Here is a 23,635-nt window from a genome sequence, read left to right as displayed (position 1 = left end):
GGCAAACTAAAGATTCTCAAAACTTACCACACCAGAGTTTGTGCGTAGATCAGTTCCAGGACATTCCTGGCAATGTCAAACTCTTGTAAGCCAAGACTTGTGATCAGTCGCATCCCAATGATTCTGGGAAAAGGTAATGAAGTTAGTACCCAAACCATCAACCTCCTGCTTCAAAAGGGTCCCCAAAGTCAACAAAAGAGATCCTCACCCATTTGGAGTAAGTCGTAAGTTCCCTTGCAAATTTTTGAGAAGTTCCAAATATAAAACATTTTCAAAGAAATGATTGAGGGAATTGAGGGGAAAATGGAATTAACACAATGCATTCACACTGTTGAAGTGGTTCAAAAAAATTCTAGAGAACGTTATTTTAATTACCCCACCCATTATTTAAATAGATGGTTAATTATGAATTAATAATAGGTATTATTGAAATGAGATAATTATTTAAATTATCCCACCTATTGTCTTGTTTATACCACGTTTTGCTTGTTAAAACTTTTTTTTTTCAGGGACCAGAAAAACTTAGTACCTCTCAACCCAAATAAACCGAAAAACTTTCAGCTTTTGGTTACCACTGTTGAATTAATGGTGCTTCTCAGTTTTCTAAATTCACAAGGAGGAAATCTAAGTCTCCATTTGTTCTGAAGACACTTGGGACTACTTTGATTTTTTTCATACAGGGGAGTTGCCAATAAAAAAAAATGCTGTCAAAAAAAAAAAATGTCACATTTATGTCCAGACTCTGGACAGAGCCTGGACTAAAAGTGAGTTTGGGCAGACTGAGTGAGGAAATTTGGCTTTCAACCTACCCACTAAGGAAAGAACCAGCATTGTGCCATGCCACCTTATCACTAGGGCAGCTTGCAAAACTAAGTGTCTATTCGGAATGAGATGCTCAGCATATTATTACAAAATAAATAAATGAAAAGGAAATAAAACAGGGCCGCACATGGGCCAGTGATGACATTGCCTTAATTCTGCATACCTGGGGTCTAAAATAAAAATTAGTGCATTCATTAAATTCAGTTAAAGCCATGAAATACATCCACGTATATGGACATGAAGATGCCAAGGCATCGTAATAAGATTAGTAAGAGCAAACTCCACAAATTTGCAGTGTTACCCCACTTTTGTCTTTGAAAATTATATAGTATACACACACACACATAAAGTAGTATGTGCATAGAAAATTTTGGAGGAATATACACACACTAGAATTATTAAAATTATCTATGGTGGATAAGACCTCAAATGACTCTTGGTTTCTGTGTTGAATTTCTAGAACTGTTTTATCTAGAGAAGGTTATTAAGGACCTGCTGAACCAAATGAACGTTGACAGACAACAGGAACGTCAGGTCAAGGTGAAATATCAGTTAATTCGGAAGAAAACAATATTTCAAAGGACAGCAGGTGGACTTAGAACAACGCACACTGAGAGTACATAAGGGAACTGTACTTCCTGCTCAGCCAAGACAGTGGCTCTGGTTGGAACATCAGGTGCGAATTACTCAAGACAGACAAATATTTACCTCCTCAGGAACTCCCCCAGGAAGGAATCAGCTAAAGAGAACACAAAATCCATCAGAAGGAGCCGGTAGATCTCCTGGCCAATGAGGGTTTCCCAACACTGGAAGGCAAACAAGAGTTGGGATGTGGGAAGAGGCTGTTGCCTCCACTCAGTTTCCATCTGTGCCTGGCAACCCTGTGTCGTGAGGACGTGGCTGCTGGCTTAGTTTGAGCGAGTCCTTGTGCGCCCAGAAAAGCAGACCCACTCTCAGCAGAAATGTATCTTTAGGTTGAGTTTGTTTTCAAGAGTATTTATTCTCTTTCTGTGCTCCTCCTTCCCCCATTAAGGCTTGCCTTTCTCATGTGCCCAAATATTTCCATCTCACTACCTCTCCTCTTTAACACTTCTCATCTTTGTCCTATGCCCTCTGGATCCCATTTCTCAGCCAAGGGGAGCAGGAGGTGCCAATGCCTCCACTCCTTTTGCTTATTAACTTTATGAAAAATCAGTTAATATCTGCTTGAATAAGAAAGTGGCCTAGAGGTTTGGCAGACTAGTACAAACTGGAAGGTTGAATTAGTCAGTTTATGAAACTGACGGATCAGTTACCTCTGTAGGAAGTCAGTACTATGAGCTGATGGATTGTGAGCTTTTAGATTTTGCTGAATGAGGAGAGGAAATTTTCAGACGTACAGCCCAAGGATGGATGGATGGACGGACGGATGGATGGATGGATGGTTGGATGGAGAGACTGTGGGATGGATGGATGAATGGATGGGTAGATAGATAGATAAATGGCTAGTAGGTGGACAGATAGATGGAAGAATAACATGATATCTGTTCTAATACTCTAAGCAGGAACTCTTGAGAAACAAGAAAGTCATTTCCTCCCTGGTGGTCAAAGGCTAAGAAATCAAACTTAAGGCAAAACAGCAAGGAAATCTCACCTCTTCACCAGCCAGGGCCACGATGTTGAGCCAATAGTAACAGAGAATTCCAATGATTGATATTTTCAGAAAGATGTTTCTAAACAACGGAAGAGAAAACAACTCTCATTACCCTCCATGGAAGTCATTAGTGCTCTTGGCCAGTGTTTCCTTTGGGGCACATGGTAGGATGAAGGTTCTTGCCCCCTTGTGGTCGAATGGGCCATACGGCTAGCTCTGGTAAATGAGTTGTGAGCAGAAGTGACGCGTGTCACTGTGTGTCCTACTAGGCTAGAGCACTTAAATGCCAATGAGAGCCTTCAGGACTCACAGTCTTTCCTCTGGAGTGGTGATCAGCAATATTTGAGATGGTTGCTACAGTCTCAGCCTGGATCCCTGAGTGACTAACATGAGCAAAACCCCCTGCCAATCCACGATGGACAGGGAGCATGAACAAGAAATAAACCTTTGTGTGCTAAGCCACTGCGGGTTGGGGTGGCAGGGGATGTGTGCCAAGAATCATGTGCCACTAGACCAGTGGTTCTCAAAGTGTGGTCCCCAGACCAGCAGCATCATCTGTAAACTTGTTAGAAAGGAAAAGTTTTCCAGCCTCACCCAGATCTACTGAACCAGAAACTCTGGGGCTGGGGCCCAGCAATTTTTCCAGGTAATTCCGGTGCATGCTAAAAGTTGAGGACGACTAACCTGACGACATTGTGAAGGAAGGGACCAGATCTGTCTTTCGGTGCCAGACACCCAGCCTCTTGCCCCACGCCTAGCTTATAGTAGACCCTCTACTGGATTAATGCCAGAGTACACCGTGACATTGTGACTTATTGTAAGAAATATGGATTTGGTCCTCTTTCCCTTTCTGGCACTGAGTTCCTAAAACCCTTGGAATTTCCTGAGAAGAACTAACAAAGTGTATGTTGTTGTAATGAGGTGACTATTGGGAAGCTTCTGGTTCTCTTAAGGACGGGGACTGGTTGCCATGAGAGTCAATCCTGTGATTAGAGGGTCTGAACTTTCAGTTCCACCCCTCAGCCCCCCCACCACCTCCAGGGCGGAGAGAGGTGCTAGAGATTGAGTTCAATCACCAATAATTTAATCAATCTTTGCCGATGTAATAAAGCCTCCATAAAAACCCAAGAGGGCTTCAGAGAGCTTCCAGATTGGTAAACAGGTGGCTATTTGGGGAGAGTGGAGCTCTTGGAGGGAGCATGGAAGCTCCACAACCCGTCCCCATTCTTGCCCTTTGCATCGTTTCTATCTGGCAGTCAGTCCCTGAGTTATATCCTTTTATAATAAACCCATAATCTAGTAAGTAAAGTGTTTCTCTGAGTTACGTAAGCTGCTTCAGCAAATTAATCAAACCTGAGGAGGGGGTCACTGGAACCTCCGATCTATAGCTGATCGGTCAGGAGGCCAGGTGACAACATGGATTTGCAACTGGCATTGGAAGTGGAGGAAGGAGAGGTCTCCTAGGACGGAGTCCTTAACCTGTGGGGCCTGGTGCTGTCTCCACTGTAGATCATGTCAGAATTGAGTTGAATTGTAGGACACCCAGCTGGTACTGGAGAATTAGTTGATGGTGTGGGGAAAATCCCACACATCAGAATTGGTGTCAAAACTTTATATACCTTTACTGTAGGGCAACTCCAGGTTAAACTTGAAAACACACTCTTCTAAGCCAGGAAAAGCTTGTCATAAGTCAGAATGATTGTGTATTTCTGAGATTTCCCATTTTCTCTGAATGTAGACATTTTGAATATTTTGTGAAGCAACACACAGGGCTAATATACATTAAAAGACAGTTAACCTCTTTCATGGTCAGCAAAGATGCCAATTAAATAAAGCAGTTTAGATCAAAACGGCACACCGAGCATACATACCTACCACCTCTCCCTCCAAATTCTATTGAAATGACAGCAGAGTTAAAAGCTAGATGATCTATAAAGCAGTGGAGAACAAAAAAAGTCACCATGAACAGACCAGAAGTGCAGAGGAATTTATGGAATACAGAAAGCAGAAATAAAGGACAGAAAGATAAAAAGATGAAAGGGGGTTGATGGAGAAGTAAGACTGGAGATAACCGCACTTTAAAAAACAATGAAGAAATGAATCACTTTGCTATGCACCTGAAACTAGCATTGTAAATCACCACACTTCAGTAAAAATTGTTAAAAATAAATAAATAAAACAAATTTGGCAGAAGACTGCCTCAGAGGTGGCAGTAATTCCAGGGATGCCTGGAGCTTAGAGACGGCCAATACGAAGGGTCTGGAAAGGGCAGCTGGGTAATTATTTGACCATGCTAAATGTCAGAAAATCTCAAAGCAACACCTGTAGACCTCAGAAGAGGTAGTTAGAATACACTCTTTGGCCCATGCAAGCCCACCTTCATATAGAAAGGCAAAAAAAAAAAATACGTGGGAACACAGAAGTACTTAGAAAGTGGACCATCACCAGATCTACTCTAAAAGGATGTCTCATCTTCTCTTACAAAAGAAGGAGGTTGTAAGTAGGACACATTTAACAAACACCGGTGAGCAAAGAAGCCAATGAAACTTACGGATAATGTGTATGTTTAAAAAATTGCTTTATGACTTCAACAAGAAAAGAATTAAAAATTGCTTTATGCCACTGAATTGTACACTTAAAATGATTAAAATGGCAAATTATACATATATATTTTTAACTACAAATTTTTTAAAAGCCCAATTGTTTCTAACCATAGAGAGAAGGCACCCAGAGGTGAAGGGTAGGTAAAAATGAAGGCTTGCTAAGATTTTTTTCTACAGAAGAATAATATATATATAGATTAACTCTAAACACTAATCTTAGAAGTCAGCCAACCTTTTCTCTGAAGGGCCAGACAGGAAATACTTTCGGCTTTGCACATCATACAGTTTGTGTCCCAACTGCTCAACTCTGCAGGTGTAGCAGGAGAGCAGCCACAGACAATATGTTAACAATGGATGTGGTTGCATTCCAATAAAATTTGTTCCAATAAAACAATGTATACATGTGTTTTAAATACCCTTGTTACATTTGACAAAACATTGTAAAATGACTATTACTCAATAAAAAATATTTAAAAAATAAATAAAAATAAATATCCTTGTTACAAATATAAGGTAATAGAAATGTGTAAGATCTGTATGAAGAAACTATAAACATTTAAATAAGCATTGAAATGCTACTTCAGGAAGAAGGAATAGCCAGTGCAAAGGTCCAGAGGTGGGAATGCAGTCTGGTATGTTTGTGGACAATCAAAGGTGGTGAGGCTGGGGACATGGAGGAAGGAGGGGTGAGGTTAGAAAATGAAGTTGGAAAGCTGGCCAGGAGCCAGATCTCAGAGGCCATGGTAAGGCAAGGGCTCTGGAATTGATCAGTAAGGAAAGTTGATCTACATCGTATAGCCTTATCATTCTACACACCAACGTAACCAGGAACTGGTCCGGGAACTAGCCAGCAAGAAGCAATAAGAACACAACTTGGGTAGTTTCATACTTTATAAAAACTGTGGGGTCACCTCTAGCACATACGGTGCCTTTGTGGGAGACAGTGAATTGCCAAAAGGGCTCACTCCACCTCCATTTGGGTTGTTGAATTATAAAAACGCACCTCTTCTTCCTGGCTGATTCAGTGGGTACTGGGAATCTGATTCAGTTTGACTCATGGGAATACTGGATGATATCAGTCCTCACACAACTCCTTAGCCAAGAACATTTGTGCAGTGCACAACCGGCCCATCTGTACACCTCATAACTGAGAACTGTGTTAAACCTCAGGCTGGGAGCAACTGGAAAAGATGAGCCATTTCTCTGAGCAAAAGGCAGATGTACTCAATAGTTATATTTTCTCAAGGCTTTTTGGATTTGGGGGCTATTAACCCACACCATAAAAACACACTTTACTTCTAAAATTCTTTCTGGAAAACAGAACTTTGAGACTGGAGCGTAACTCGTTCTAGCTCCCATCCCATTTCCCTCCTTGAAAATGGAGGCTGGTGTCGGGAGTGACAGCCACACCCACCGGATCAGGAGGATGTAGACTTCGTGCCTCGGCATCTCGTAGCGCTCCACCAGCCTGAACATGGAGTAGAGGCGAGGCACAGCCAGGTTGATGCAGGACACAACGAAAGGCAGTAACAGCACCGCCCCGGGTTCCCTGTGGTTCTCCAGGAACTGCAGGGGATGGAGGGAGAGAATCAAATGGCTGACTGTGCGCTGGACCCCTCTCTGCCTGAATCAGAAGACCACCCCCCATGATGCGAAGTGGCTCCTCTGAGGTTAGCTATTAAGGTACCACTTGTCCAGCACTTACCCTGAGCCAAGAATTACCCACATGATTGCTGTAATCCTCACTATACCCAGCTGGTGTTAACAGAATTAACTGATGGACAACCTGAGGCTCAGAGACGTGAAGATGCTTGCCCAGGGTCACTCAGCTAGGAAGTGGCAGGTTCGAACCCAGGTGCATCTGACTCACGGCCCTGAGCTCCAACAGTCATCCTGTGACTTCACTTTCTTTACTACGAGGTCTGGGAAAATGAGAATGTGCTCCTGGTTGTTGGAGCAAAACCTTGAGTCTGCTGAAGCTATGGCACAAGAGCATTGATCACCGTGGAATTTCTCCTCCCATCTCCTGTGTGCCCTTGTTCACTTCACCAGGCTTCGCCTATCCTTGGATGCTGAGGGGACGGGGAGCCCTGCAAGCCCATGCTGCACCTTTGCATCTGGGCTAGAGAAGTGCCCCTGCCTTTATGTGGACACCACCCTGGCGTTTGGCTGGAGTGAAGCCTGGGCTGCCGCTCCGCCAGGTGGCCTTGGAGTAAGAGATTCCAGGGGATTTACCTGATGTCCCATTCCCCATTCCCCACTCCCAGGCCTGACCCTGCCTCCATCCACCTCTGGATGGGTTGAAAGCACTACTCTCACTTTTGGCCACATCTTTGGAGCCAGAGCAACCTGGGTTCAAATGATGCCCCCTCCCCATGCTTATAAGCTACAAGGTCTGGAGCCAAACGCATAGTTTCTCTGAGCCTCCTTCCCCATCTGTGCGATGGGGAGATTATCACGTAACCCACAGAGATGTGGCAAGAATTAAGTGAAACCAAATAAGGGAAAGTCTGGCCCCAGGGCTGCTAAACAGCACAGCTGGGGGCACTCTTCATGTGAAATGGTAGTTGCCAGTGAATGTGAGCCTTGGAGCTGGCAGAAGGCTGATCCCACCTGGCACAGGGCAGATGTTCAAACAATGGGCATTGTTCAAACAATTCCATCAGTTCATAATACTTACTGAGTAGACATTCGGTGCCAGGGCCTATGAGAGGTATTAGGGATATAATAATAAACGAAGAAACCAGAACCAGATCCCAAGTCCATGGCCAAAGTTCTCATCTCTCCACCAGCCCAGAGCTTCCCACTCTAAGGTGTGCACACATATCACCTGGGGGTGTTTCTAAGATGCAGATTCTGAGTCCGTGGGCCGGGAGGGAGGGACCCAGGATTCTGCATTTTTTTAGCAAGCTTCCCGCTGGTGCCGATGCTCCTGGCCACGGACACGGGTTGAGTGGTGGGCTCTCCGCCACTCTCCCACTCCAGCATCCTGTCCCATCACCTGCTTCTCTATGCTCTGTACTCTGGAGCTCCTGCCTCCCTGGTTACCTTTGAGTTGTTCTCAGCCAGGTAATAAACAGCTACACAGCAGGCAACGGCCACTCCAGTGGAGACAACCCAGGCTGCCAGGTGGGCACAGAAGCGGGCCAGCTGCTGATTGAGTGTTAACTTGATGTTCTCCTGACGGATTTCTGACAGGTTCTCCTGTAAACACAAGGAAGTCAAGTTCACCCACAGACCTCTTCCACTGTCAGCAAAGACCCTCCCTACTCAGATAAATACTCGCTGTTCCCAGAGACACACATCCGCAGGAGAGAGGGTGGGGGAAGTTCACGATAAACTTGGATTAGGAGACCTAGGGGAAAATCTCAAACGGGCAAGAACCCCCATCACCTCATTAAACACCTTTTCCATTTCAGAGGAACAGAGATGCTCTTGGGGTCACAGACTGAGGTCACAGACCAAGGCACAGACCCTGCTTGAAGAGTAAGGCCAGGTCTCTGCACCGGGGAAGAAGTTAACGTATGCAATCATCTTGTCAAAGCCGCTTTGTTTATAAATTCTGCTTGCTTTTTTAAAAAAATTTTTTTTTCTATAGACCAGGGTTTCTCAACATTGGCACTATTGACATTTCAGCCAATAATTCTGTGTTGGCGGCAGGGGCTGTCCTGCGCACTGCAGGACATTCAGTAGCATCCCTGGCCTCCTCCACCTACTAAATGGCAGTGGACACCTGCCCCCAGTTGTAACCACCAAAAAAGCCTCCAGATGCTTCCTTATGTCCTGAGTTGCAAACTGCCCCGAGTTGAAAAACCACTGGATAAAATTTTAAACCTGGAACTGTGAGGCCAAGATATAAAAAGATCAGGATACAAATTGCCAAACTGCCCTCCAGCAAGCTTGTACCAATAACAAAGCCACCATGTTATGTGAAAATGTCCATTTCCCTACACCATCACCAGCACTGGGCATTTAAAATATTTTTAGTTTTGGATTTTTTCCCCAATGTCATGGGGAATAAAAAGTAATTCATTATTACTTTAAGAAAAGTTACAGACATCCTGAAGGTGGAAAGAAGACTGGTCTTGCAGGGGCAGGATGAAGCTAAGTCTCCTTACCCTGATCTCTGTGCTCAGATTCTTCTGTTTCAGCTTTACAGCACTTTGGTGAGTGACAGTGAAGTCCCAGCAAAAAATGAGTTTAGCAATCCCTCTGGAGTAAATGTGGGGGTTAATGAAGTTGTTCCGGAAGTACCTGGCCATGCTGGGGAAGGCAGAAACCAGAATACCCAAAGGTAATTAGGACAGGCATGGGGAGTGCAGGAATTAAAACAAAGGAAAGTCTTACCATTAACAGTGAAAGGCAACATGGAAGAGCTAGCCCTGAGTTCTTCTGGAATAGTGCAAAGCAAATATAATAGTTAAGAGCACTGGCTTTGGGATCTGTAATCCTAGATCACCAGCTGGGGAGTTTTGTCATTTTAACTGTTCTGACCCTCAGGTTCCACATCTATATAATGGGGGTAATAATAGTTCACACCTCACAGAGTTATCATGAGAGTTATGTTAGTTTCTCCTTGCGGCTATAAGAAATTGCCCCAAACTCACTGGCTTAAAATAACACATATTTATTCTTCCTGGAGGTCAACAGTCAGAAAATGGGTCTAAAATCAAGGTAGTGGCAGAGCTGTGTTCCTTCTGGAGGCTTCAGAGGGGACTGTTTCCCTGCCTTTTCCAGCTCCTAGAGGTTGCCTGCATTCCCTGGTTTGTGGCCCCTTCCATCTTCAAAATCAGGAGAGTAGCAACTTCCACTCTCTCTCTCTCTGACTTTGACCCTCCTGCCTCTCACTTTAGTAATCTTGTGATTATACTGGCCCATTTGTAGATCCTTAACTTAATCACATCTGCAAAATCCCTTCTGCCAGGTAAGGCAACATACTCACAGGTTCTGGGGAGCAGGACTTGGACACCTCTGAAAGGTGGGGGGCACTACTCAGCCCACCACAAGAGCCAGTGCAGCACTTAGCGCAGTAAGCACTCGATAAAGGCAGCTGTTACTATCACGGAGATGTCAGCGGGGCTCCGTGAAACCAGGCCCAGGAAGGACTTGGTACTGAGCCTGGCCTGTAAAAAGTGCTCAGTAAAAGGAACACTACCTTTCCAAAATTTGCCACCACCGGATAATACCAGCTTAAGAAACAGTTCCTAGTTTGATCGGACAAAACAAAATCTTGTTTTATTTTGGATTATCGTGCTGGCAATGAGGTTATTATGGGCTGAACTGTACCCCTTAAAAATTAATATGTTGAAATTCTAATCCCTAGGACCTCAGAAAGTGACAGTATTTGCAGATAGGGTCTTTACAGAGGTAATTAAGTTAAAATGGGCCTTAATCCAAATAGTTGGTGTCCTTCTAAGAAGAGGAAATTAAGGTGCATTCACTGGAGGGAAGATCATGTGAGGACCCACAAGAAGGTGGCCATCTGCAAGCCAAGGAGAGATTCCTCAAAAGAAACCAGCCCTGCTGGCATCTTGATCTTGGATTTCTAGCCTCCAGAACCGGAGAAAATAAATTTCTGTTGTTTAAGCTCCCCAGTCCATGACTTTACAGAGATAGAACATCGTACCTCCTCTTTGACAACTGTCAATTGACGGCTGCCCATCACATTGGCTGAGTCATTGCATCTTTATTTTCAGAATGACCAGTTTCTTTAAAAGCACCTGAAAACCTCTCTTCCTCTAATCAAACAAGGAATGATCAGATAGCAACTGAAAGTTGAACTTGCAGAGAAACTGTTCCCCAGGTAACTTTTGAGTCTCTTGCATTTTGCTTAAATCTAAAAAAAGAGCTTAGAATCAGGAAATGCAGACACTCCATACCTGAACAGTAAACTGAAAAAGCAGATGACCAAACACACTCCGACTGTGAAGATGTAGGCCAGCTGCATGTCGTAGGACGCCCCACCGTTCCCGTGCCGGATCGTGGAGTTGGTGTAAAAGCCGTAGTACATCACTGTGTCGCTAAAATAACCCTGAAAGGCACAATAAATGCTAGGTCAGGCGGGTCTCTTGAGAAAAAAAACGAATGACTATGGCCCGCACAGTTGACCTCTTCCGTATGCGAGAAGCTTGCACTGGTCAGTTTAGACACTTTCTTTGCAGGAAAGTGGCACCCAAGGCCACTGAGAACCTAGACGCTTTATCAAGAGGCTCTTAGAGGTGCAAAGGACTCTCAAACCAACATAACTTTACAATGGAGGGACCCAGCGGTCACACCCTGGACCCAGTGACCAAGCAGGGAAGCATAGCCAAAAACAAGACAGCCAGCTGTTATATGCCTCTGTCATCTATCATAAGCATTATGGTCAAACATGTTTAAAATGAAAAAACGTCAAGCCTTTACGTCTAAATTTCAATTTACAGGAAATAAGAGGCCTGTATAAATTAGAGGAACAAATTAAGGAGACCCCGGGGAAACAATCAGACAAGTGCAGGAGGTAAGACATTGGAATCTACCTGACAGCTGGCCTGGTTTCTGCAACAACAAGCCAATGTCAAGAAAAAAAAGGCGCAGGGACTCTGGGGAGACCATTCTAGATTAACAGAGGCTTCAGAGAAAAACAACTGAATGCAAGGTGTGGTCTTTGCTTGGATCCTGGTCTGAGCAAGAAGCTAAGAAAGACATTTTGGGGACAACTGGGAAAATTTGAATGTGGTCTGGAATTTAAACATTAACTCTTCACGTTCCTGGATATCGTAGTGTATAGTGACTGCAGAAAAGGGTCCTTATTGCTCAGAGATGCACGTTAAAGATACTGAGCCGGATACATTCTGATGTCTGATATTTACTGTAAAATGCTTCAAAAGATGATAAGCTAAAACAAATTTGGCAAAATGCTAACAATTTAAAATCTATGTAGTGGGTCCATGGGTGTTTATTTTACTACCCTTTATTTTCCTGTATGTTCAAGAAGTTTCATAATAAGATGTTTCATATATACAAAAACACAAAATAGACATAATAATGAGAAAAAATGAAGGAGAAATGGACACAATTGCATTTTAATGCATCTATTCCAAGGGAAAAAATTTCTTTAATAACAGCAACAAAAAGACAAATGGATGAACCTCACTTTGAACGTTCTACCGTAAGAGTCAGCAAACTTTTTCTGTAAAGGGCTAGATAGTAAAGGTCTTTGACCTGACGGGCCCACAGCCACTCAGCTCCGCTGTCTAGCAGGAAAGCAGCATGGATACATAAACAAATGGGTGTGGCTCTGTTCCAAAAGAATTTGATTTACGGGCACCGCAATTTGAATTTCATATAATTTTCATGTTTTACAAAATGTGATTCTTCTTTCCATTTTTTTTCAACTACTTAAAAACGTAGAAATGGATCGTATTTTGCAGGCTATACAGAAACAGGTGGCAGGCCAGATTTACCCCTTGGGCTATAGTTTGTCCATCTACAGAATCTCAATGGTAGAAATCTCTTCTAGAAAGTAAACTCACAAGGCAGGGGCTATATGCTTCATAGGGAGGTGGGTGAATACACTGTGGTTGTTATTAAAAAGAACAATGTGGATGCATATCCATGGTCTAGATACAGAGTAAAGCAAAAAATGTTGCAAAGCAAGACTTATTACATCCTATCCTCTTTTTATTTCATTTTTAAAAAATGTTTAACTATCTAGCTAGCTATATATCTACGTGTATCTATGTATCTATCTATGACTGTACAGGAAGAAAAATGGTGCACAAAGATACACTCCAAACTGGAGAGTTAGTAACAAACTTTCCTTAGTTTGTTCTCTCCTATGCTAGGAATTTTTTTTTTTTTAAGGAGCATTGTATTTTGCAGAAAGAAGCATAAAAAAGAAAGAAAAGGTAGGTCCATGAACACTAGTATGAGATGTCAACACATCTTAGGTGGAAGAAAGCAAGTCATATGTAGTATATGAATAATTCGTTTTTGTTTAAAAAGATGCGTATGTACATGTATAATGTGTCCATATGTATGCAAAGGAGAGGATTCTGGGCAATAAAAACTGTTAACCTGTGGTAACTCTGGTTACCTTGGGAGACAGAAATTCTGCTATACTGTGTATATGTTATTTGGGGATAAAGGAAAACATTTTAAATCCCCACTTTCCTCGTTGTCTCTCAGGCAAAATGAGAGGCTTGGAAGGGTAACTGGCAGGTGTGAATGTGGGTTTCTGAGGTGGTGAACTCCGGATGGGGAAGATGGAGAACTTACCGCCCCGGTTAAAAATTCCAGTCCAGTGAATTGGAGGTTGTTCTTTTCGGCCACAGTTAACTGAGGGATTATGATGAAGCTGAAGGTCACAACGAACGAGAAAATGTTGAACTTCAAAAGCCACCTGAGAAAGTTGAAATAGGAGAGCACGCTGGTGCCGAACTTGCCTCCGATGACCTTGAGCGTCTTCTGCCACAGGCTGATGGAACTGAGCAGCTCCGACAGGCTACTCTTGGCTCTCCGGTACGCCTGGGGGTGGGTAGACACAGAGTGTGAGGCGTGACATCCCCTCAATAAATGTCTACTGAGCAGGTCTCATAATAGCAACAATGGCCGCCATTTCCAGAGCGGTTCCACGCGCCAGGCACCGTGCCAAATGCGTTTATAAACGTTATCTCATTTAACCTGCAGGACCACCCCCTAAGGTGAGTGCTATTATTTAGTACCTTCCCAAGTTTGCTGTTGAAAGTGACACTTGCAGTGGCTAAGTTGCCCAGATAACCCAGCAACCTCTTAGCCCTCCCCACTCCTACCTGGCGTCCCCCTGCACCTAGACTGACCCAACTCCTACATCTTTCAGTGAAAGAGCCCTGATTTGGTTCCTCTTCCCTGTGGGTCCCCTCTCATCCGCACTCTCCCACCTCCCTGCCTTCACCCTACACTGTGCCCATTTCTTGACCGCAGTCAAGACCGACTTACCAGGGCAATGGAGCTCAGACCCTGAGCACAGCAGTGAAAGTCTAGGACACCACGAGGCTGCTTGCTTTTCTCCCTGTCAACCATTTTCCTGTGGGAAATGGTAGAAGAAAAGTGAGAGACACCAATGCTGTAATCATTCATTCCCCAAATATTTCTTGAGCGCCTGCAACATGCCAGGCACCGTCTCAGTTGGTGAGATAGAGATGGATTTCCTGGGCTCGTGGAGGAGACATCCCAATTGGAAGAGAAAGAAAATAAACAATAAATATACTAAAGTGGGTGAGTGGTATTGGATGATCGAAGGTGATGTATACTACAGGAAAGAAAAAGGGAAAAACAGAGCAGAGTAAGGAGATGAGAAATGCTAGGCTGAGGACCATGTTACAATTTGGGATGGCGCCATATTTGAGCAAAGTCTTGAAGGAGAGGAGGGGTTATAACCGAGGAAGACCCTATGGAAACTGCCCAAGATAGACTCCCCCCACATCATGTCCTCTGCCTGCCTCTTATCTATAGAAAACCTTTAGCCTACAAGGTCTTCCCTGAGTTCCAAAGAATACATTTAATCTGAGAAGTGAAAAAATACAGAAAGAAAGGAAAACAGCCAAATAAGACACAATAATAATAGTTTAGCCAACAAATAAAGTCAAGGACTTTTAGTTCCTCCTCAAAGGCTCTAGATAATATTCTGAGCCATGTCCTTTGAGCTGTTTTGCAGATATGGAAACCCCCACCAGGTGGAAGAAGTTAACTGTATGCTGCCCATAGGCACGTGGTCCCCAGGCTGGTGGGAACCAGAAGGTCGATGATGTTGGCTCCTGATTACCTCACCTCCCACCAATCAGAAGAATGTCCATGAGCTGATCAGAAGGTCGATGATGTTGGCTCCTGATTACCTCACCTCCCACCAATCAGAAGAATGTCCATGAGCTGATCACAGCCCTCCTCCCTCACCCTGTCTTTAAAAACTTTTCCCTGAAAGCCATTGGGGAATTCAGGTCTTTTAAACACCAGCTGCCTGGACTCCTTGGTTGACGCCCTACAGTAAACACTACACTGCCCTTCACCACAACCCTGTCAATGGAGTGGCTTTACTGCACTCAGGCAGGCGGACCCAAGTTTGGTCGGTCACTGGGTTAGTCTATGGATAAGGGAATGTCTGGAACAGCCAATACGAAGCCCCAAGGAGGCCAGGATGACTGGAATGGAATGAGCAGGGGGCAGGGTGAAGAGTGTAACAGTCATGGGTGGGTAGGGGGTCCTACAAGTGAGCAGCTCTCAACCTGGGAGATTCCCCCCCCCCCCAGGGACATCTGGCAATGTCTGGAGACTCCACTGGTTGTAAAACTGGGGGCAGAGCGGGTATCTCTGGCATCTAGTGAGAGAGACCACAGATGCTACTACACATCTTACAATGCACAGAGCAGCCCCCACAGCACAGAATCACCCAGCCCCAAATGTCAGGCTGCAAATCCTGCTGTGACGTCTTTTGGGCCATCATAAGGCCCTTACTCTGTGACAGAGGGAGCCGTGCAGAGTTTGAAAGAGTGTTTTCAGAAAGATCTAGCCGTGGTCGGTCTCTCTACCTTTCCATGAACTCATCACATCTCCTTTGCTCTGGCCCTTCCCTGGCTCTATCTGGTCCCCCACAAAGGCCCACCCCCACATCACCATCTTCCAAGGCTCAGCTCAGCTGTCCTCCTGTTTTGCTCAAGCGGATTGTTATCTTTTCTTCTAGTCCTCCCACTGCCATCTCCTTCTACCTTGATGTGGCCGGATTTTCTTTCTGTCATTTATAAATTACTTGTTGATCAATCTGTCTCCCCATCCAGACTTTCAAAGTTAGCTTTGCAACCTCAGAACAATTGCATTGTTGGATTATTTGTTAGCAATTGCATCCACTCTACTTGTTTCTGCCAACTACTACAAATTACAAAAAGAAAAAGAAAGGGTTGAGGAAACATAAATGTAAGAAGGTATGAAGGCTTAAACACTTCCCATTCTTGTTTTTTGACTTCTGGGGTTAGAAAGCTGCTGGGGTTCTGTCGTGTTGGAATTTCGCTTTCTTTTTTTTTTTTTTTTTTTTTTTAAGAGTATTTTGAGACATACAGAGAAGATACCAAAACAGTACAGAAAAGTCCCATCTACTACTCAGCATTTCATTTCCCCACTAACATCTTACATTTCCATGGCAGATTTGTCAGAATTAAGAAACCAACATTGGTGTATTACTTTTTCCTGAACTCCAGACTGTTCTGATTTTATTAGTTTGTCCACCAATGCCCATTTTCTCTTCCAAGACCCATCCACGATACCACACTGCATTGGTTGTCCTGTCTCTTTAGAACCCTCTAGTCTGTGACCGTTTTTCAGCCTTTCCTTCTTTTTGATGACCTTGATAGTTTTGAGGAATACTGCTCAGGTACTTTGTAGAATGTCCCTCAATCGGAGTTTGCCTGATTTTCTTCTCTGGGTAGACTGGGGCTGCAGGTTTTAGGTGAGAGTGCCACAGAGGGGGAGGGTGTCCTTCTGATCACGTGACTTAATTCTAGGGATGCTAACCTTGACCGATCTTGAGGTTTGTGTGAAATCGTGGGCAAGAAGAAAAGCTTTTGGTCCATACCTAAGGTTCCTTTTTTCTTCCATGGTCCTTGGCTGATTCCTGATGGCTCTAATTCTGTCTCTAGATGTCATGGGTATCAGCGATGCGATTAACTTTTGTCCTGCAGACAAAAAATAAATGGAACTTATTTTCCCTTTAGCAGAATAATGGCATTTTAAAATATGGTGCTGAAGATAGAACATGTTTTTATAAGAGAACAAGAAGAATATATGGGCTTGGTGATCCCAAAGCTCACAAGCAAAAACAGGAAGACAGCATGAGGACGTGTTAAATTTCGAAACTAAAGCAAATGGTAGTTTGCATGCAATTCCAATTTAGTGGTTTCCTTTATCTGGTGACAAGAAACATTTAGCAAAGCCAGTGAGACCGACAGCATTTGGTCAGTCTGGCTCTCCTGCGTCTGCCATTTCCGCATGGCTTTCTCTCACCCCCTGCACTCCAGACCCAAGCATCTTCTTTATGTTTCTTGACTGTTGTGTTATGTTCTTCCCATCCAGAAACGACTCCCACCCACATTCTCCCAATAACTCAAATTCACATTTTGGGTCAGCATGGCAGATACTGTTGGTCTCCTACCCCAAAGTCATCTGTCCTTTTTAATAGAATCCAATTTTGTTTAGGAGTCTACCCCCCTCCCATGGCTTCCACAGGGTGGGACCCATCTCCAGGCACAGGGGATTGTCCCAGTGAGTCCAGGCCTCTCCTGATGGTCCCAGCCCCCTTGCAGGTGAACGATTTTGGCCCAGGCATGTGATAAGTTGACCAATGTTCTGTGAGGGGTGGTGAGCTGAAGAGTTTCTTAGAAAAGGTTTCTTCCTTCTCAAAAAAGAAAAGCAAAACTCAAAAAACAAGGAAATGACAGATCCTTCCTCCTGTGTGTCACATGTGCCACATTCTGTACCAGTGAGGGAAGCAGCTGGGGGGGCCAGCTTGGACAGTGACAGGGGAGAGGGCTGGCCCCCCAGTCCTGTCCTTGAGTGAGACAGAATTCCTCGTTTTAATGAGGTAGTTGAGGTGGAGGGAGAATCCGCAGAAGAGGGCCACCAAATCACTCAGCTGGAGATGAGGACTTTGTGTTTTTCCTGAGAAGGAAGTGAGGACAGACAGAGGAAAAAAGGAGAAGGAGGGAAGAGGGGAAAAAAGTAGAAATTCGGGGAGACAGCAGCTTGAGAGGAGACACCCCCATCTTCAATAAAAGAGCTAAAGCCACAAAATGCTTTGATGTGAATGGATTTTTTCCCCCTCTTAGAAATCACTGAGAGCAGCTGGCCTTTATGCCTGGAGTATTATGGAATGAAACAGAAACAGCATCCAAGAAACCAGTGTTTGGCATCAGGAGCAGAGAGGCAGGGAGGGCTCAGCTAAGACGTGATTTCACGGCAGACTTGACAATAAGAGGCACCCAGTGCTGTCCAGTCCGGGGTGGGGAGGAAGTGGACCAAAGCAGGACAGGACGGCAGTTACGGCGTCAGGCTTGCATTTAATCCCAGATCTGCCACATCATTTAATTTCCCTGAGCCTCAGTTTCCTCATCATGCACATGGAAATGATAGGCATGCCTGTCTCACAGGGGTGGAGTGTGGGGAGTAACTAAAAGTAAATTGGATGGATAACAGAAAGTCAGGACATCAGGCACATGAAACTAGCTTGATCAAGATAAACTCCTTCTTCGGGATTATGTGAGCTCAGAGTGACCCCTTCCTGGGTCTCTAGCATCCTCAGGTCATCTACCAAACCTTCAACCTACTTGAAGTCTTAAAAACCCAGAGCCCTGTGGACAGCTTGGAAGACGCCGCTGCTCCTGTCCTAACTTTTCTGGCCCAGTGTCTTACTACCTTGGATGTTCTCATGTGAAGTCCGAGGGGTGTCTAAGCTCAAGCTTCCCAAGCTGTGAAGGGTCTGAGAAAACGAGTCATTCATAGATGTTGAAAACTGGAACAACTGCTTTCTTTTTCTGTCATGCCGATTGCTGAAAACCTGAGAGTCTGTCACATCGGTGTCAGAAACGGAGGAGATGAGGCTGAAGCCTGAGGTCACCAGCATCTTGCCTGGAAAAATCTGATTTGAAGATGGACGGCTTTGGACCCCAGATGGGACATTCTCAACCTTGATGACGATTTCATTCACTTGGTCATCAGATAGCATCTCTCGCCTCTTCCAAGCCTCAGTCTCCACTGGGGTGGGCTTCCCAAGACCTCATACGGCAGTCACACTGGCATTGTCGGGAACCACCAGGAAAAGTGATTGCAGTCACAAAGAACCGCCTCATGCACAGATTTTAATGCCAGGATGAGACTGACAAAGCCAGCGCCACACAAATCACAGCACAACTCCCCACACCCACACTAGAGGGGTCTCCTCGCAAAGAGGCGTGCTTTCCTGCAGAGACATCTGTCCCAGTAGCTAGGCAACAGAATTCTTTGTTAAAGGCAGTGGGATTCTAGAAACAGAAGGCAGAGATTCTTCTAAATGACTCATAATCAAAGGGCGAGATTTGCTTTTCAATTTGGTGCCTCTGGCCTAAAACTTCTGTGTTTATAATTGTATATACCTGTGTAAATCCAGATGGGTTTATAGAGAAACAGTTATCTCCTGACTGCCTTGGGCGGCCACCCCGCTATCTGTCTGCCTCTATGTAGCCATGGGGTGGCCATGTCTTTTTTCCTATCTAAAAATGATTGGTCCACTTGCAGGCATGTGCCCCAAATGGGGCTGGACAGTGTCTTTCCTCAGCACTGACTGACAGGCCCAGGAAGAAAGGAAAACTTTGCACTGAGATTGCTGAGCTATGCGTATGCCTGGTCCTGCTACTGGCCGTGCTCCCAGGCCTGCAGAGAAGGCCTGACTGTGGTTGAGATGAATGAGGTAAAGCTTTAAGAGATGCTGGATCAAGCACAGATGAGAAATAGATGGAGGAAAAGAGTCCAGGTGGCATGGAGCCATGGCTTCAGACTCAGAGGCCCTGGTTCCCATAATTCATTCAACAAATATCTTTCAGCACCTACTATGCACCGGGCACCATACTAGGTGCCAGACGGTAATTCTAGCTTCAATTCTGATTCCCCATATCCTTCGCACCACACAAGTCTTGGGCTGGTGTGATTTGGGTTTCTGTCACTTGCAACCAGAAGAATCCTCATGGAGACACCTTGCTATCCAGACGGGAAAAAACTCTGCATGTCTACAAGAAAACCCCACTGTGATACATTCAGAAAGGAGAGAATCACACCGGAGGCCAACAGGAATGGCAATGTTTGCATTGCCTTGAACATGTTCTTTAGGATTGATTTGGGGGTCACTCTCCATTTAAGCCTTACCTTGGGGTGACTTGAGCCAATCACATCCAGACAAGAGTGGGTCTCCGTAAGCTTGACCGGGGCTGTCATCACCCACATAAGCAGGGTTCACTGGAACGAAGACGTGGGAGACATCGCCAGTTAATCCCACCACACTAGACATGACTGAGCACGTAAGGTCAGTAAGAGTTGTTAACGGGTCACAACTCAGCGTTTGAAAAATACTTGTCTGTGGGGTGGAGGGATGAATAAGCAGAATTCAGAGGGGTTTGAGGCAGCGGAAATACACTCAGTGACACCATAATGATGGATACATGTCGTTATACATTTGTCAAACTCGTAGAATGTTACAACACCAAGAGTGAACCCTAATGTAAACTGTGGACTTTGGGTGATAATGATGTGTCCATGTAGGTACAATTGTAACACATGTGCCACTCTGGTGGGGGACCCTGATATTGGGGGAGGCCATGCATGTGTGGGGCAAAGGGTATGTGGGAAATCTCTATTTCCTTCCCTTCGATTTTACTGTGAACCTAAAATTTCTTTTAAAAAATAGTCTTAATTTGAAAAAATAAGCCAAAGAAAGCTTGTCTAGATGATTACAAAGCTTCCTTTAATTTCTAGAATTTTATGATGATGCATGAATACATTTGAAATTTGTCATGATTTTCTTATGGACAGAGTCCACTCAGCATCTACATGAGTGTCAAAATTCAATATATTTTTATTCACCCCCTGGTAAACACTGAAGGCTAAACTCCTTAAAAGAGAAAATGAAGCATATCTTGACGGAGACATGCACAAAATTATACTGCAGGAGGTTCTGGAACTTCTTGCCAGAGATCAGTTCCCAGCTTTATTACTTACTAGCTGCGTGCTCTCTGGCATGTTACTTAACCTCTCTGAGCTTTAATATTTTAGTCTGTAAAACAGGGATAATAATAGGATCTTCACATGGGATTGTTGGAGAAATTGAATCATTTAACACATGTAAAGTCTTTAGAATAATCTTGGAAAATAGTAAGCTCTTAATATATATTAACTTTTATGGTAAATCCATTGTTTTTCAGAAAATATTCTACTTCCCCAACCTTGGACACCTCCACCGAGGTTGGGTATGGTCACGTGACTTGCCTTTACCAGTGGAACACAGCAGAAGTGACAGTGTGCTAGTTCCAAGTCAAGGACTCACAGATATTGTGCATTTCTGGTTGCCACTTAGAGCACTTCTAGCTTATTCCAGAAGAAGAAAATGGCCCAGGTTAGTTCACTGGGCTAGAAGGCACTAAACCTAAACAGAATCTGTGACCTGGAGTCAAGCACAGCCAAACACAGCCTGGTTCAGTCAAACTCCAAGCAAACCCACAGATGTGTGGGTGAGAAATAAATGCTGTTTGCTGTACAACACTGGGTTTTTGGAGTTGTTTGTTATGCAGCATTCCTGTGGCAACAGCTAACTGATGCATCCCTTACAAGTTGTGCTGAATTAATAAATTCAGTTAACATTGCTTAAGGATCTACTATGCACCAGGAAGTGACACTAGGAAAATCACCTGGAGCCTTGAAGGATACATGGATAAGATGGGTTCTTCTTAAGGAGTGCACAGTCTCTCAGGATGGTAGCACACTGGACAAGTGAATGCCAAGGGCTACAACCCTGATCCTAACAGGAGCTCAGAGAAGGAAGCCACACTTGATGTGCCTACTTTTTTAGAACAGTTTTTTTAATTTCCAGCATTGGAGCTTGGCGGTTAGGAATCTGCATTTGCCTCGGTCCTAACCAGCAGTAATGCAGGATCAGAGAGACTAGATTCTGATCCTGGTTCTTTTGATTTAGTAGCCGAGTGACCTTGAGCACCTTTCTCTCTGAGCCTCCGTTTTCCTCTCTGTAAACAGAGAGAGAAGTAGCGTCTCTCTGAAAGGTGGTTGCAGATTAAACAAGACTGTAAAAGGAACAGGGCATCGAAAACACTCAAAACCTGCTTGGTGTTATTTGCTCTGCTTGCATCAGGGTGGGGCAGTGTTTCTCAATCTTTTTCATTACTGGCCTCCCAAGGAGTCTTTTTAGACATTTCTTCCTCATTGCCCTCCCCCACGACATTTTAATGCCACAGATATACTGTATATGTGCTATATGTGTATCTGCCCTAAATAGAAAAAGAGGAAGGTATTTTTTCTGGCCTTTCAATAAATTTTTGCCCCTTGGGATTGATACATCCCACTGAGAATGGCTGGTATGAAGGTTTAGAATAGCCCGAGTGAAGGTTTTCTATGCAAAGATGTAACAGTCGGCATTTTGCATTAGTGCATGGTAATGCAACCAATCCCCTCCTCTCTGCCTCCTTCAGTCTCATCCCCACCCACCCCCTCAGGGCTAATGCAGCTGAACAGTCCTCGTCTGCACCATCCAGCACTTGGATCCCTCATTCTGTTGATGGCTGAATACTCCCTCCCTTATCTGGCTCCCGCGGGCTCTGAATACCTATGATATTGACTTGTGTAATGAGTGGCTTCCTCTATCAGATAACAAGTCCCCTTTTTCTCCTGGAAGATGAGAACTGGTAGAGTTTCCTTTGCTTCCCAGAACTAGACCTTTATACACAGCAAATTCTGAGGACGATGTGATTTTTTTCATATATCGAGAATCTGTTTGCTAATTTTCTTTAGTCTTGATGTGCGGGGACCACCTACTCAGTTAGGCTTTAAGTAACGTGAAGACAGAGCTGCTTCTAACTCCCTGCGCCCCTAGTAGGTTCCAAACATACAAGGGCTGACCGTCTGAACACCTTGTATCAAACTAAAGCCGGCTACGAGCGGCCACATAAACTGAATCTAGCCTACCCGTGGTTTTGCTTGCCCAGCTCAGGGATTTTATTTATTTATTTTTAAAGTTATTTTGGAGCATGAAAAACCCTGATGTCTGGCTTCTTTAGAAAAATCTAAGGATCTGGCCACACTAAGCCCATCTTCCCACATAACCACAATGGGCTGAACCCTGACCTCAGCCACCTCACATAGGCATGGAGTGGGGAACGCCCCCATCTTCCACAATCCCTACCGGACTCGCTTGGATAATTGATGACACTGTTTATCTTTTCTAGATCCTGAGTGTTCAGTTCTTGTAAGATGATATTGAAGGAGCAGGGGATAAATCAATTCTTCTCTTGCTGATCTTTAATGATTGGTCCCAGGCCCACTGAATTTTACCCTCTTCCCAGGATGTGATCTTCATCTTTACAATGCTTACCATAGCCATTGCCAGGAGCACCTGGTACAGGGTGGCCATATGGGTTTGCCATCTCCATGGAGTTCATTTCAATGCTTTCAGGGTAATCTCCATCCTCTCTCCCAAGGATGCCCAAGGGGTCATCATCCCCACGGTGAAATGACGGCTGGATTGAAGATGTTCTGCTGAGCACTCTGAAATCCCAAAATGATGGATAAATATTCATCCAGTAGCATGATAAGGATAGTCATCCATCCATCCATCCACTCCCCAATCCATTCATTCCACAAATGGTGAATGAATGCCAACCATGTGTTAGGCATGGGCAAGGGGGTGACAACACGAAGATAAAGACATAGGGTGTCTACCCTCAGGGAACTCTGAAGACAGTCTGGTAGAGCTTCTTAAACACAGCCATAAGCAACTATAATACAAGTAGCAATGGATGAATATCTGAAGACAGGCTCAAGGAGT

At 44.4% G+C, this 23,635-nt stretch overlaps 1 protein-coding gene across 1 annotated transcript in view; it reads right to left on the bottom strand.

Moving 5' to 3' along the window:
• Positions 1 to 23,635, bottom strand: part of TMC5 (transmembrane channel like 5) — a 36,248-nt gene that overhangs the window by 10,177 nt on the left and 2,436 nt on the right. The window contains exons 2-13 of the mRNA XM_031433130.2: positions 23,183 to 23,355; positions 19,954 to 20,043; positions 16,637 to 16,736; positions 14,014 to 14,101; positions 13,315 to 13,563; positions 10,938 to 11,089; positions 9,177 to 9,321; positions 8,107 to 8,262; positions 6,473 to 6,624; positions 2,456 to 2,534; positions 1,531 to 1,628; positions 28 to 123 (exon numbers count right to left, since the gene is read on the bottom strand). Coding sequence (XP_031288990.2) covers positions 28 to 123; positions 1,531 to 1,628; positions 2,456 to 2,534; positions 6,473 to 6,624; positions 8,107 to 8,262; positions 9,177 to 9,321; positions 10,938 to 11,089; positions 13,315 to 13,563; positions 14,014 to 14,101; positions 16,637 to 16,736; positions 19,954 to 20,043; positions 23,183 to 23,355 — 1,578 coding nt within the window. The remainder of the gene's footprint in view (positions 1 to 27; positions 124 to 1,530; positions 1,629 to 2,455; positions 2,535 to 6,472; positions 6,625 to 8,106; positions 8,263 to 9,176; positions 9,322 to 10,937; positions 11,090 to 13,314; positions 13,564 to 14,013; positions 14,102 to 16,636; positions 16,737 to 19,953; positions 20,044 to 23,182; positions 23,356 to 23,635) is intronic.

Source organism: Camelus dromedarius, chromosome 24, assembly GCF_036321535.1.
Source record: "Camelus dromedarius isolate mCamDro1 chromosome 24, mCamDro1.pat, whole genome shotgun sequence".
In the NCBI taxonomy this organism is placed as follows: domain Eukaryota; kingdom Metazoa; phylum Chordata; class Mammalia; order Artiodactyla; family Camelidae; genus Camelus; species Camelus dromedarius.
The sequence above is the reverse complement of the archived record's forward strand: the minus strand, read 5'-3'. Positions and strand labels throughout refer to the sequence as shown.